General features: G+C 41.3%; 1 protein-coding gene across 1 annotated transcript in view; it reads right to left on the bottom strand.

Annotated features, from left to right (window-relative positions):
* Positions 1–15,159, bottom strand: part of ADAMTS17 (ADAM metallopeptidase with thrombospondin type 1 motif 17) — a 335,153-nt gene that overhangs the window by 59,038 nt on the left and 260,956 nt on the right. Inside the window, exons 16-17 of the mRNA XM_077762416.1 lie at positions 14,012–14,200; positions 11,299–11,434 (exon numbers count right to left, since the gene is read on the bottom strand). Of these exons, the coding sequence (XP_077618542.1) occupies positions 11,299–11,434; positions 14,012–14,200 (325 nt within the window). The remainder of the gene's footprint in view (positions 1–11,298; positions 11,435–14,011; positions 14,201–15,159) is intronic.

Here is a 15,159-nt window from a genome sequence, read left to right on the forward strand (position 1 = left end):
AAATGACCAGGTAAATAAAGTGATGGAGTACCAATTGTTAGTTATTCCCTTCATATTATGGATGCACAAGCCACTGCTCAGAGACACACGTGGTCACCTCCAAATTCCCCACCCCCCACTGAGAGGAATGGAAAGCACTAGTTTGTGGGTGGGGTTCATTGACTCCTGATTGAACACACTGCCTGCTTACTTGTGTGGCTTCACTAATTTGATGCTAGAGTGTGGCTTTTTGTGAAGCCACAAGAATGAAGGCTGGCTTGGGGAAAAGGGCTTTCAGCCTCATTTGCCAGTGTGTTTGGGGGAATGGCAGCTATGTTAGGCAAATATCTTACTAGAAAACTCTCTGGGGGAAAGATATGGAGGACATGGGGAGGCTTGGGAGATAGCCAAGGGAAATGGTCAATTCAAATAGGATCAATGGGAGGGCAACTGAATGTACTCATCAAATCATCTGACCTAAGAATCCCAACCAGAGGCTCAGGGAGAGATGTGCCATTTAGTGGGAGAGAATGGAGGAGATCAGCAGTCCATGCATGATAATGGTGGCCATTAAATTAAGATCTGGTGATATTTGTTTAGGAGGTGACACCTGAGACATTTTGGCCAAAGCTCCTGACTGTCTTGAGCTCCCCGTATTCTGAGATACTTGGGTTCTGGGTTGGGTTGGCCTTCCAGCCTCTGCATTTATGGGAACGTGCTAGAGGCCTCTGCTTAGAGCTGAAAGAGCCTGCACATTTTAAAGTGTGTACTTCTTTATATGTTTATTTTTTAACAGCCTTACTGAAATATAACTATACCACAGAATTCAGCAATTCAGTGGCCTTTATTACAATACAGAAAATTCTTATTATGCCCCAAAGAAACTCTATACCTTTTAGTTATCAACCTCGAATTCCTTCTCTCCCCCTTCTCCTCAGGAGCAATATCTATTCAGATCCTTTATAACTGGGTTATGTGTCATTTTATTATTGAGTTGTAATAGTTCTTTCTATATTCTAGATAGAAGTCTCTTATCAGATAGATGATTTGAAAACATATTCTCCCATTCTGTGGGTTGTCTTTTCATTTTCTTTATTTTATTTTCATTTTTCTTGATATTTCAGGGTATCTCAGGACACAGTGGGAGCCTATTAGCACATACGTTTATAATTTTGATGAAACCCAATTTATCTATTTCTCTCTTTTATTGCTTGTATTTTTGCTGTCATATCTAAGAAATCATAAGCATAATAAAAAATTTTTTCCTGATTTCTTCCAAAAATTTTATACGTTTAGCTCTTTGATCATTGGGTTAATTTTCAAATATGTGTGAGGCAGGTGTCCATCTCTATTCTTCTATGTTTGGACATGAAGTTGTCAGAATACCGCTTGTTGAAAAGACTGTTCTTTCCTCATTGAATGCTCTTGGCCACCTTGCCAACAGTCAAGTGACAATAAATGTGAGGGTCTACTTCTGGACTTTCAAATACATACCATGTTCTATATGTCTGTCCTTATTGTAATACCACACTATCTTGATTACTGTAGTTTTGTAGTAAGTTTTGAAGTTGGAAGTTTGAGTCTTCCAACTTTGTTTCTCTTTTTAAAGATTTTTTTGACTATGCAGGGCCCTTTGCAATTCCATTTGAACTTCAGGAACAGCTTATCTATTTGTGCAGTAAAGACAGCTGGGATTTTGACAGAAATTGCATTGAATCTGTAGATCAACTTATGGAATATTTCTGTCTTAACAATATTAAGTCTTCCAATCCATGAAGATGGTACATCTTTCCATTTATTGAGATATTCTTTAATTTCTTTTAACAATGTTTTGTAGTCTTTAGAGTTTTGCACTTCTTTTGTTAATTTTATTCTAAAGTATTTTATTCTTTTTGATGTTATTGTAAATGGCATTGTTTTTTTTAAACTTCATTTTTGGTTTGTTCATCATTACTGTATAGCAATACAATTAATTTTAGTCTATTGATCTTATATCTTGCAACCTTACTAAATTTATTGGTTCTAATATGTTTTTTAGTGGATTCCTTAGAATACTCTACATTCAAGATCATGCCAGCTGTAATTAGAGGTACTTTTACTTCCTCACTTTCAATCTGGATGCCTTTTACTTCATTTTCTTGTCTAAATGTCCTGGCTAGAATCTCTAGTAAAATGTAGAACAAAAGTGACAAGAATAGGTGTTGTGTCTTATTCTTGTTCCTAGGGGGAAAACATCCAGTCTTTCACCACTAAGTATGATGTTAATTATGGATTTCTTATAGATGTCCTTTATTAGGTTGAGGAAATTCTCTTCCAATTCTAGCTTGTTGAGTTTGTTTAATCATAAAAAGGTCTTGGGTTTTGTCAAAGGCTTTTTTCTGCATCTATGTGAGATAATCACGTTGTTTAAAAAATTATTTCATTGATATAATGTATTACATTAATACATTTTCTTTTTTTTTAAATTTTTCAATGTGTTTTATTTATTTCTGAGAGAGAGAAGGAGACAGTGCAATCAGGGGAGGGTCAGAGAGAGAGGGAGACACAGAATTCGAAACAGGCTCCAGGCTCTGAGCTGGCAGTCAGCACAGAGCCCGACATGGGGCATGAACTCATGAACTGTGAGGTCATTTCCTGAGCCGAAGTTGGACGCTTAACCGACTGAGCCACCCAGGGACCCCATTAATTCATTTTCAAATGATCAACAAACCTTGCATTCCTGGGAAAAGACCCACTTGGTCATGGTGTATAATCCTTTTTGCTGGATATGGTTTGCTTGTATTTTGTTGAAGATTTTGCATCACTTTTTTTTAATGTTTAATTATTTATTTTAAGAGAGCATGCATGCAAATGGAGGAGGGGCAGAGAGAGGAGAGAGAGAATCTCAAACAGGCTCTATGCTGTCAGCACAGAGCTGGATGTTGGGCTTGACCTCACAAAAGATCATGACCTGAGCTGAAATCCAGTCATATGTTTAACCACAGAGCCACCCATGTGCCCCTCATCAATATTCATCAGAGATATTGGTTTGTAGTATTCTTTTCTAGTGATGTCTTTGTCCGGTTTTATTATCTGGATAATACTGGCTTCATAGAATAAGCTGGCAAGCATTCTCTCCTCTCCTATTTTTTGGAAGAGTTTGTGCAGGATTAGTATTAACTATGCTTTAAATATTTGGTAGAATTTGTAAGTGAAGGCTTCTGGCCCTGGGTTTTTCCTTTTGGGAAGCTTTTTGATTAGTAATTCAATCTATTTACTTGTTATGGGTCTATTAAGATTTTCTATTTCTTTATTCAATTTTGGTAGCTTGTGTCTTTCTGAGAGTTTGTCCATTTAATGTTAGTTATCAAATTTATTGGCACACAACTGTTTGCAGTATTCCTTTGTAACCTCTTGCATTTTTAAATTTAGTAATTTGAGTCTTCTCTCATTTTTTTCTTGGTTGATCTAGCTCAACATAATTTTTTTTTGTTCTCTTCATACAATCAACTTTTGGCCTCACTAATTTTTCGTCATTGTTCTTCTACCCTCTATTTCAAATATCATCACCACCTCCCCCAGCTATAAAATTTGCCCTAAGGACTACTTTAGCTGCATTGTCTAGCTTTGGTATGTTGTATCTTTATTTTCATTCATCTTAAAGTATTTTATAAATCCCCTTATGATTTCTCTTTGATGCAATTGGTATTTAGAAAGTGTTTTTTTGTATTTTTTTATTTCCATGTATTTGTGAGTTTCCAGAATTTTTTTTTCTGTTCTTGATTTCTAATTTTATTCCATTAAGGTAAGAGAGTATACTTTGCATTATTTCAATCCTTTTAGATTTCTTAAGGTTTATTAAATAGTCTTGATAATGGTCTATCCTGGGGAATGTTTCACATGCACATAAGAAGAATGTATATTCTACTCTCGTTGGGTAGAGTGTTCTATAGACATCTCTTAGGTCTAGTAGGTTTATAGTGTCGTTCAAGTCTTATGCTTCCTTGTTGATCTTTTCTGGTTTTACAAGTCCATTACTGAAAGTCTGGCATTAAAGTCTCTATTATGGCTGAACTATTTTTCTCTTTATATTGTATATTTTAGGGCTCTGTCATTAGGTACAGACACATTTATAATTATTATATCTTTGATAGACTACCCTATACCATTGTAAAACACTCCTTTTTATTTCTAGAAATTTGTTTTTTTTTTTAATTTTTAATGTTTTATTTATTTCTGAGAGAGAGAGAGAGCGAGCGAGCAGGGGAGGGTCAGAGAGAGAGGGAGATACAGAAGCCGAAGCAGGCTCCAGGCTCTGAGCCAGCTGTCAGCACAGAGCCTGATGCGGGCCTCGAACCCATGAACCGTGAGATCATGACCTGAGCCGAAGTCGGACACTCAACCAACTGAGCCACCCAGATGCCCCTAGAAATTTGTTTTAAAACCTATTTTGTCTGGTATTTATATAGGTACTCCTGATTTTTAATGGTTTCTTTTTGCATGATACATCTTTTTCCATCCTTTTACTTCTGAATATCTTTATATACAAATATGCATTTGTAAGGAGGAAAGAATACTTTTCTAGGAAAAATCAGTCCTATCTATGGACTATTCATTCCTGTAAGAGAGCCAGCCAGTACAGAACTGTAATCAGTGGCTTTCATGAGGAGGGGCTAATAATCTGGGAAGCTTCCACCAAGCATACCCCAAACTCAGTTCTGAAACATCCCCAGAGATGCTACAAGTCAGAAATACTTCACTGTCCACTCCCACTGTACAGCCATTCCTTCTTGGTCTGATGCTTTTTCCCTCCAGAATCTGAAGAATACATATTTCCCCCTCATTTCTTCACTATGATCTTGGTTGTATTTGTTTTTAGTTCTCAGACTGAGTTTCAACTTTGCAATTTACCTTTCCTTTTTTGTAATTGCAGCATAAAAAATCAATGCAAACATTGAGTGCTCAATGTTCTTTATGTTACTCAGAAAGTCAGAAAGAGAGAAGGGCCTTTTAATGGACCCCACGGTCTACATGTGAAAGATTTCTTGACAGGAGAATTCTGTTATCTATGGAACTCGTATCTAGGAATTCTCTTGTCCTCTGTAATAATCAAAGGAGGGGGTTGTTCAAATGATCGAAAGGTTAAGTATGGCGGAAAAGAAGATAATAGAATTTTCAAATTCAAAATAGTACTCTGGAATCTTTCTCTTTCTCCATCTGGAATGTTTCCTAATTTAAACAAATAACTAAAGGCTTCAAAGCTTTACTATTTAATTTAAATATGAGTGAAGTTCTGGAATTTGATTAATGTTGGAAAAAAGACCTGGAATCCAACTAAACTTCTCCTCATCATTCCCATTCCGATAAGGCATGTAATAGATCAATAATGCTATTTGCCATCTTTCCTTCTCAGGCACTGTTATTTCATATGCTTGTGGGGTACCCCTCATCCTAGACCTGCAGACATATGCCAAGGCGTCTGAAGAGTGGGTCAAGCCTGAAAGAGGGGAGTCCCACTCTGGAGATCCCCAGGCTATCACTGTTGACTTATAACATACAGCCGTAGGCCTTGTCCTCCCGCCCGTGAACACTCCTGCGTCATGGGCTCCTATTCTGCCACAGGGACAGTCAGCGCTAAAGGTGGCCTCCTCCAGCCTCCCACATCCAGGGCATGGCAGATAGAGATGTGGCAATTTGATTTACCTATTTTATTTTCCAGGAAAGCAGGAAACTTAAAATCTTAAAGTTTTACACTGGCCAGAAATGGATTAAATAATACTTCTTTTCATATTTTGGCTGTATCTAAAGATCCACATGTTCTAGGTTTCATTCTTAAGTCGTGATCTCACACACACAGACACACACACACACACACACACGAACATGCTTCCATAAAAAACATGAGGGGTTCTATTCCATTTTAACTAAAACAAGGCACACCTGGTTAAGATAATGAGCAAAGAGAACAAATTTAAAATCCAAATACACTTCATTGCAGATGACTATTCAGTTCAACTGGCAGTACAATATTAAATATTCTTTTCTGAATCACCGTAATTCAATGTACAGTACAGTATGTACTGTCTGGGACGAAGTTCAAATCATAAATACTATGGGAAACATCTAATAGCTTGGAATGGCCTTTTCAAGTGGCCAATAAGCTCTAAGAGACTGCAAACATATTAAATCTGGTGAAGCATGAGCTATGTGTTCCAGAATGAGCCCATCTCCCTGTCATACCCCACCCTCTTGCTCCAGTGCTATCTGGGACTGGGTCTGAAGGAGCTGGCACACAGTGTTACTCTGGATGCCAAACGATGGTGGGGCCTCTTCCCTGCAGACTGTGGTCAGCAAGGTGAAGGCTGCTGGCCACAGTCATAACAGCTGAGCTGATCTGTGATTTCTGTCTCTCCTGCCAATGTTGGGGCCAGATTTGCCGATGTGTTTGTGTTGGTGTGCAAGATGCTGGAGAGAGGCCATCTGCCCCGCGTGTCAGATTCCAGATTCCGTATGGTTATTATGGCAGGGTTTGGGAGAAATATCCACAGAGCTAGAGGCAGGATTAGAATAAAGAGGTGCTAATGGCGTGCAGTTGGGAAGGTAAAGGAAACTGTCGGGAACTTGATGGAAAAAGAGGGCTGAAGAAAATTAAAGAAAGATCAGGGGAAATAAAGAAAAATATAAGGGAGAAGACAAACATCACTGTTGTTTTAAAGGTCAAGGAGTAACAATAATACAGAAAGGCTCTTTCACCTTGCCAGATTCAACAGTGGGTTGCATTTTGGCTTCTTCAATAAAATTTTCACCATTGGGATCTTGGGCTCTCCTTCCAGGTACAGGCTCTGTCTTCCAGTCATGCCTACCCCACCTGAAGCAGCCATTTATTCTCCAGACCCTACACATCTCCACACTCATCCACTTTACCAAGGTCCAGTTTTTACTTATAGATCAAGTCTCTTCTGACTATTTAACACTAGTTCTCTGAGGCCAATCTCTTCACTTTTCTTCACTTACTAGCTTATGTCCATATTGCTATATGTTCTGAAGACAGACTGAGGTCAACTAGATCATGCTATGCAATAATTCAAGTTTTATTTTTCAAATATATGTGTGTGTACATCTGTGTGCTTAAATATAAATAAATATAACTAAGATTTGCAGGAATTTTAAAATCTATCAGATCACACATTTCTTCAAACAATACTCTTTAATAAGCCATGACATTTCATTTTCATGAGTCCACTTTAAGAAACAATACAAACTCAGAGTTTTAAAACAAACAAACAAACAAACAAACAAACAAACCAGACTAGAGGAGGCATCCAGGCTTTCTTTTTGAGGCTCTGAGACAAATTTCAGGTGCTGTCTTCTCTCAACTTCATTCTATCCTCTGCTTTTGGAAACTCCACTCATTCTTTAAGTCTGATTCATATGATTTTACAGAGTTAGGAAGGGGGTCAGAGAGGAAAAAAGATGACCCAGAAAGGTAGGTCAGAAAGGGGGAGGAAGAAACCTAATATTTAACAAGTCACAAGAGAGCAAAGAACTTGTGTGTGTTTCTTCCTTCTAAATAACTTGGTACCTAGAATAGGGCCTGGTGAATGAAAAGGTGTTCAACAAATACATGCTAGATGAAGGAAATTACCAACTGTACTGTGCCCTCAGGGTCAGGCTGGGTGCTTTTAAAAAGAGTACTGAACAACTGGTCAATAAAAAGTAACTTGGTATAACAACATGCTCTTCTTTGTATAATAAGGACACATATTTCCTGAGGTAGTACCTTTAGAGCCTGGGCTCATGCTGAGGCTCTGTGGTCCTAGCCTCTGGGAGGACAAAGCAAGGGTAAGTAATAATCTAAGGCTGGGCCAGCAACTTACTACTCAGGGGCCAAGTCTGGCCTGCAGACTGTTTTTGTACAACCCAGGAGTTAAAAATGATTTTTACATTTTCAAGAGGGTTATAAACAAAACAAAGAAAAACAGACATCAGAAACTGTATGTGGCTTGTAAAACCAAAACTACTTATTATCTAGCCCTTAACAGAAAAGAGTTTGCTAACCCTCATTCTAAAGAGATACTAAAAATGTGCTTCTGAGCTTACTTTTGGTCTAAAGTGTGTTTGGCTTGAACTTGTGTTCAACCATGGTGAGACTGCAGGCCTGTGGTCTGCCAGAATGCTCTGTGAGCATTCTGGAGCCACACCTACCTACGCACACTGACATACACACACTGAGACACACACACACTCGATGCTCTCCATCCAAGCTTAGAGCAGCTCTGTAGCACTGATTTATAGAATTTCTACCTTTGTTAACTCATGTTTGGTGATGTGACTTTTGTGTGACTTTTGTAGGTGTTTTCCTACATGATTTTCTGGTTAGAGTTTTGCAGTGCAAATGAGTCCCCTTCTAGAATATCTTTGTGGCAAAATCATAAGGTGCCACATGTAATATGGTGTAATGGTCACAGAGCTTTGTTATGGAGCTCTGGATTCATCTGGAATCTAGTTGAAATGCTCAAGATGTGACCTAATTACCTCTCTTCTGTCTTTCACTAAAGCTGGGGAATTTCTGGTCATTGTTTCTGATTATTTTCTGCTCTATTCTTCCCCACCTCCCCTTCTCTGACTCTAATTACTCTTATGTTAGAATGCCTCATATTATGCCACAGATCATGGAGTCTCTATCATCATCATCATCATCATCATCATCATCATCATCAATCTTTTCCTTCCATTTTTCAGAATGGATAATTTCTATTCTTCTATCTTCAAGTGTGTTGATCTCCCCCCCCCCCACCCATCATCTGCTGTCAGGCCCATCAAGTGATTAAAAAAAAAATTCAGATTCTGTATATTTCAGTGCTAAAATTTGGTTCGCTTTTAGTGTCTCTTTTTTGTGCTTAGGTTTCTTATATGTTCATTGATTGTGACTATGTTTTTTCTTATGTTTTTGAGAATAACTATAATAGCTGCTTTGAAATTCTTATCTGTTAATCTCAATATATGTGGCATCTTGGAGTCAGTTTCCATTAATGTATGGGTCACATGTTTCTGGGTTGTTTTTGTTTTTCTTGGTTTTTTTGGTATGTCTAGTGATTTTGGACTGTATCTTGAACATTGTGACTGCTATGTTAATCTTTAGCAGTGCTGTTCAATAGAATTAACACATGAGCCATATATGTAATTTTAATTTTCTATTACCCATATTCAAAATCAAAAAGAATTTGGTGAATGTAATAATGTCTTGCATTTAACCCAGTGTATTCAAAATATAACTATTTCAACACGTAATCAGTATTAAAAATTACTAAGATACTTCACAACCTCTTTCCATACTAAACCTTTGAAATCAGATGTATACTTTTACAGCACATTTCAATTTGGACAACACTGCTACCAAATATGGTTATGTGCTCAGCACAGTTAAGAGTATCATTAGTGAAGAATACTGAAGGTTGGTCCAATAAAAGCAATCCCATCATTTAAATTCTATTCGATATCATTCTATAGATACGCTATGGGCCTACCATGACATGAAGGAGGGCAGAGTACAGTGGGCTTCTCTTCCCCATCACATATGTATCTCAATTCAATCAGAACAACCCTGATTTCATGTTTTACGTTATGTGGCTTATGTGCACAATTTTAAAAATAATTGGAAACTAAAATAGTAGTTTGAAAACATAAATTATTCTAAAACATGATTCTTGGGGCACCTGAGTGGTTCATGCAGTTAAACATCTGACTTGATTTCGGCTCAGGTCATGATCTAATGGTTGTAGATCGAGCCTTGCACTGGGCTCTGCATGGGGCACAGAGCCTGCTTGGGATTGTCTCCCTCCCTCTCCCTCTGTCCCTTCCACACTTGCACGCATGCTAAATGAAATGAAATGAAATGAAATGAAATGAAATAATAAAATGATTCTTGAATGGATTCCTAAGATTGTTCTTGCTCAGTCATGCTCTTGAGCCCATGCTGACCTCTCTTCTAGATTTCTTATTCTACCATCTAATATATCACAGAGATGGGCTGTCTCTGTGGCCTGTCTGATCTCTGAGTCTTTGCAGTGGCAAGGCCTTCCTTCTTTGACCCTGGGTGTGTGTGGTTGATTCATTCATCAACTGATGCATTTGTGGGATGGCTGCTCATACCCAAGATGCTGAGGGAGACTTCTGAGAGTGAGCCATTCCTCATGGCCTTCAGTGTTAGGGTAGAATTTTAGTCTTTTGTTTAAATTGAAGTATAATGAACATACAGCATTATATTAGTTTCATGTGTATGACATAGCAATTCAATAACTCTATACGTTGCTCACCACAATAAGTGTAGTTACCATCTGTCACCAAACAACACCGCTACCATCTTATTGACTATGTTCCCTAGGCTGCGACTTTTATCTCCATGTCTTATTTATTTTGTAACTGGAAGTCTGTACCTCTTAATCCCCTTCACCTATTTCCTCTTCCCACCCACCTTCATTCTTAATTTGCCATGGACCACACACAACCAATCTTCCTCTATCTTCCCTCTCTCACTCACACACATTTCACCAGTTTGACAAAGCAAAGGGGGTTTGCACGAAAACCAAAATGCTTTGTGAAACTTTTGCAACAGGCGAGAGGCACCAGGTCATCTTAAAAATCTGCTGTGTCAAAAGTCCAGCCTCTTTATAAAAGAAAAACATACATAGAACCACAAAACAAAAACCATGCACCTCAACCCAGAGCAGAATGGGAGGCCAGGAGTGATACTACACACTCTGAACAACCACAGCACTAGGCAAAGTCTCACTGAAATGACTGGAAATAAGCAGGCTTAACTGACAAACACATTTCACACAATTCATCACGGTTGACAGCCCAAGAAAATTCACTCCAGAGCACGTGAGAAACATGGCCACAAAAGCTGGGGTTGGCAACAGACGTTCTGATGGGTCCTAAACACTGTACACCAAGATTCACACTCACTGTGTTCATTTCAGCCACGGAAACAGATCAACCACAGACACTAACCTGGGTTACTTACCCGTGGGTGCTCACTCTCTGACTTCTAATTCCCCCCTTTTTTTCCAAGACAGAATAACTTGGGGTGAGCTGACATGTATCAGTTGAAAGCATGTGATGATTTTTTTCTCCATGAGATGTTCTTAGTGGTCTGCTAAAAAATACCTTCTAGCTAGAACTGTACATTTTTATCAGACTTCTCACCAGAAAGTCAGTATTTTGAGCAAGCAGAAATCACTTGCCAACAACAACAGAACATGGCAAAGAGAGGTATGGTGGTATTAACTGTATCTCACTGCCCCCAGGTGTATCTACCCCGAGAACACAGCAACTTACCGCGATTGGCACGGGTGTGAGTTGCACCTTCGGACCTGGGGCTCTGGACGGCTTGCTTGAGGACAGTCACTGTCATTCACCAGAGTTGTGGTCTTGTTAACAATCCGTGTGCAGGACACAATGGTTTTGCGTTCCCCTGGAAACCAAACACAGGGAACTGAGAGGCTACGGCTATACACACCTGCAAAGGCCATTCATTGATGCAGATGGAGGAACATCCGGGTGCATCTTTTGATCAGTTTGCCATTTCAAGTGACTGTTATGATGCTTTATTGGTTGTCAGAGAGAAAGAACCATAAGATTAGGGTATGAGGGTGTGTAATACATGGCAGGGGCACCATGGGGCAGGCGGAAGATTCTAGAACAGGATCAGAAAGAGGCAACACCTCAGATTAGCTACATGCTTAGACAGCTTGGGATTCACTGGGGCTAAAGTTCTGATTTGGGTCTTTACTTTCCAACAAAGACTGCCAATCTCTTTACCTGTTCCTTTGATATTTAAAGTCTATGCAAGTCTGGTCTTGATTAATCACCTGTACAGCAGCCCTCACCAGAAGATCATGGCTCCGTATTACAGAATTCCTACTTGCTGGAGAGAAGTGAGAAGCAGAGTGGCTGGTCTGAAGGACACACAGACCTGTACCCTCCAGGCAGGCAATCTCAAGCCAATATGAAAAATCTGTTTTGCCAACTACTACTTGTCCTGATTATCACTTGCATTTGGGAATATCACTAACTGGTTATCCCAGATGGGTGTAGTCATTCTCTGGGTGTTCCCAAAGCACCCTACCCACTGCTTGGTCATGACTTTTGCCAGGGAGGCAGATGACAGGGAGAAGGGAGGGTAGTTTCTAGAGTCAGGCTGTCTGGGTTCAAACTTAGCTCTACCACTAGCATAATGATTACCGTATCAGCAGCTAGCCACCATGCTTCTGTGCCTCAATCTTCTCAACCAGCCTGGTTCATTTAACCCCCCTGTGCCTTAGGGTGCTTCAGGGATAGTTAAAATTAATCGATACACATAAAGTATTTAGAACAGAGCCTAGCAAGGGTAAACACTCCATGTTAGCTATATTCTGTTTTCATTATTATTTGGGAAGAATGGCAACAAAAGATTAAGAGGATGTCAAGGACAACTATTGGACCCCAGATTTCTCTCTGGGTCTCCTGGAGAATTTGTCCTTTAGGGATGCCTCAGAAGTGTGGAGTCCTGAACTAGACCGCCAGCTCTTCCTGCCTACAACCACAGCCTTGGGTGGGTGTAGAAAGCATGGGGCCATCTCAAGCCACACTTCTGTTTTGGCTGCAAGTCTGACAATGGTGAGTCATTGGTTGTCATCTGACAACCTGGGAATCACTGCTGTCATAAAAGAATGCCACTGGGTCAACAGTGACAGCAGAACAGTACTCCCCTGCCCTCCGGCTAAGGAGAGCCTGCTAACTGCTCCATCTGGGCCACGCTTAGTTTGCAGTAAGTTGCCCAAGAGGAAAAGCCTGGCAATCAGGGATATGGGAGTTGCTGGATTTGGAGCTTGGAGGGACACGGGCACAGGGGGACAGCTGAGGGATGGGGAAGGAGAAGTGCAAAGTGAGATAACAGGGCTGATGGGGGGTCCTGAAGTTATGCCAACTTCCAGGGCTGCCTGAGAAACAGGCTAAGAACAAACAGCGAGGGCAGTTAGCCAAGATGTGCAGAAGGAAGGAATTCACAGTTGGCCCTGGCAGCGTCTGATGGCCCAATAATGTTACAGTTATAATTCCTGCCCATTAGAAATGGGACAAGTCACTAAATGGTAAGCAATCCTCTATGTATTGGGTATCTGACAAATACCATCTTAGACGTCAGGAGCCATGCGGGATTGGGTGCTGGTGGGGCCATCCCACTCTCTGGGCTGGCATTCCAGAGTCCAGGTGAACCCTCCATCCTAACTCTGTGCCCATAAAAACTCACCCATCCTGTGTCTCACTTCCCATGACCCAGCTGTGTGTCCTATCAGGGTGACAAAGGACAATGTCCCAAGGGGCTGCTGGCTAAGAGTTCAGAATGGCTTCCTACTGCTCCCCCTAAACCTCCCCACAATGAATATGGTGACTTTTGTCAATACAAATTGTATTGCAATTGGCATATTACAGTATGCCAGTCTCTTCCCTGCAGTGGGCACAGGGGCCGATCGCTCTATTTTAGAGGTGAGCAATTTTAGTATAGACAGAGTAAGTCATTGGCTAAAATATGGTGGCAAATTGCGAAGCCAGGATTCATGCTCGGAACATTTTATCGGACCTGTGGGACTTTTTCTTTCTGCTGTATCCTGTAGTGGAATTCCTGTGGCAAAAAAAGAAAGAGTATTTTGGGGCAAAACATCTGGTTCCCCTCCACCAAATAGTAACAAGTGAAGGTCTATCCTGTTCATCCCTAGGGTCTCTCACCTGTCATACCTGTGATATATCTGCATAGTGACCAAACCTCCACTGAGGTCAGAGTCCAAGCGCCTTGTGCCATCGGCAAAGCACAGCTCCAACACGGAGGAGTATGGAAGACTACACAGTGTTTTGCAGAGAGATTTGCACTGGGGTGTGGTTAAGCTCCCCGGAAAGTACAGTGATGTGGTCGGCCTTTCCCATGCCCTGTGCACTGGCCACAGGGTGCCTTGAATTCACAACCTCCCTTGAGCAAAACCTCACAGCCTGAGGGCCTGTGACCCCTGTGGCTCACCTCCTCCGCACTGCACGCTGCACCCTTCCCAGCCACTGTGGGTCCAGATGAACAAAGAGTCCTGGGGTTTTTCTGGCTCACTCTGATTTTCGGCAGTGTAGTTCACTGGAATGGTGTACTCGTAATGGATTCCATAATTTTGGTCGTGAAATAACAGCACCTGGATCAGCAGCAAAATAAAAGGCCATTCTGAAATTGAACGGCAGCCTCCGGGCTTGCTGAGCTTGCAAACCAATCCCCCCCCATCCCATGGGGCTGTCTCCCCACCAGGGTAACCAGTTCATTTCTGGGTTTCAAAACACAGTCTAGGGGCACCTTCTTATTTCGGTCTTGGATTCCTCAGAATCCAAGTTGAGTTGAGTTGGATTGAGGTGAGTTGGATCCCTGAGTTGGATTGCTCAACTCAGGGGCAGGAGTGTATGTGGACCATCAGCGGGGAGCTCTGCCCTTTCCCACTGGAGACACGCCCAGTTTGGATCAGGAATTGGGAGATGGGCAAATTTGCGGGCTCTCGCTGCACTTTACATGCAGAGCTGCTCCACACAGAGAAAGAACCTGTTCCCGCATACTCACCCATGAAGCTGCCCTTGCAGCCAAGAAAGACACAAATACACTGTTTTTCCCTAAAAAGGCATGTGAACAACAGATAGGGTTATTCTGCTTCTTCAAAAATGAACACCACTCTTCAGTCCCCTGGCACAGGTCATCGCTACATGTCAGGCATGCTCAAGGACAAACACAGCTCACCGCAGAGGAGCCTTGGGAACTTCTGTTCAGGGGTCCAAGGACACATGAGCCTTCTTGCTGCTACAGGAGTTAGGACGTCAATGACTACAGGGTGGCAGAGGCCTGACTCGAGGCTGAAAGCTGAAAGTGAGGGGCGGGGAGCCATCTTGCAGGTTGGGGACCCTTGGGTGTGAAATCCCGGTGAGTGAGAAGATGGATGGGTCGGTCAGCTCTTCATATAACAAAGCATCACAAGCCCTGTAAAGACAGAGCTGCTCTCCCAGCTTTGTTTCCCGACATGCTTTGGTGCAGAACAAGTCCTCTTGTGGGAGCCTGGCTGGAGATGACTTGTCTTTGGGCTAGTCTTGGAACCAGTGGGCACCCGGGGGTCAAGGCAGCTATCAAGTTCACTTCCAGGCCTG

Source organism: Crocuta crocuta, unplaced genomic scaffold, assembly GCF_008692635.1.
Source record: "Crocuta crocuta isolate KB4526 unplaced genomic scaffold, BGI_CrCroc_1.0 scaffold93, whole genome shotgun sequence".
Classification (NCBI taxonomy): Eukaryota; Metazoa; Chordata; class Mammalia; order Carnivora; family Hyaenidae; genus Crocuta; species Crocuta crocuta.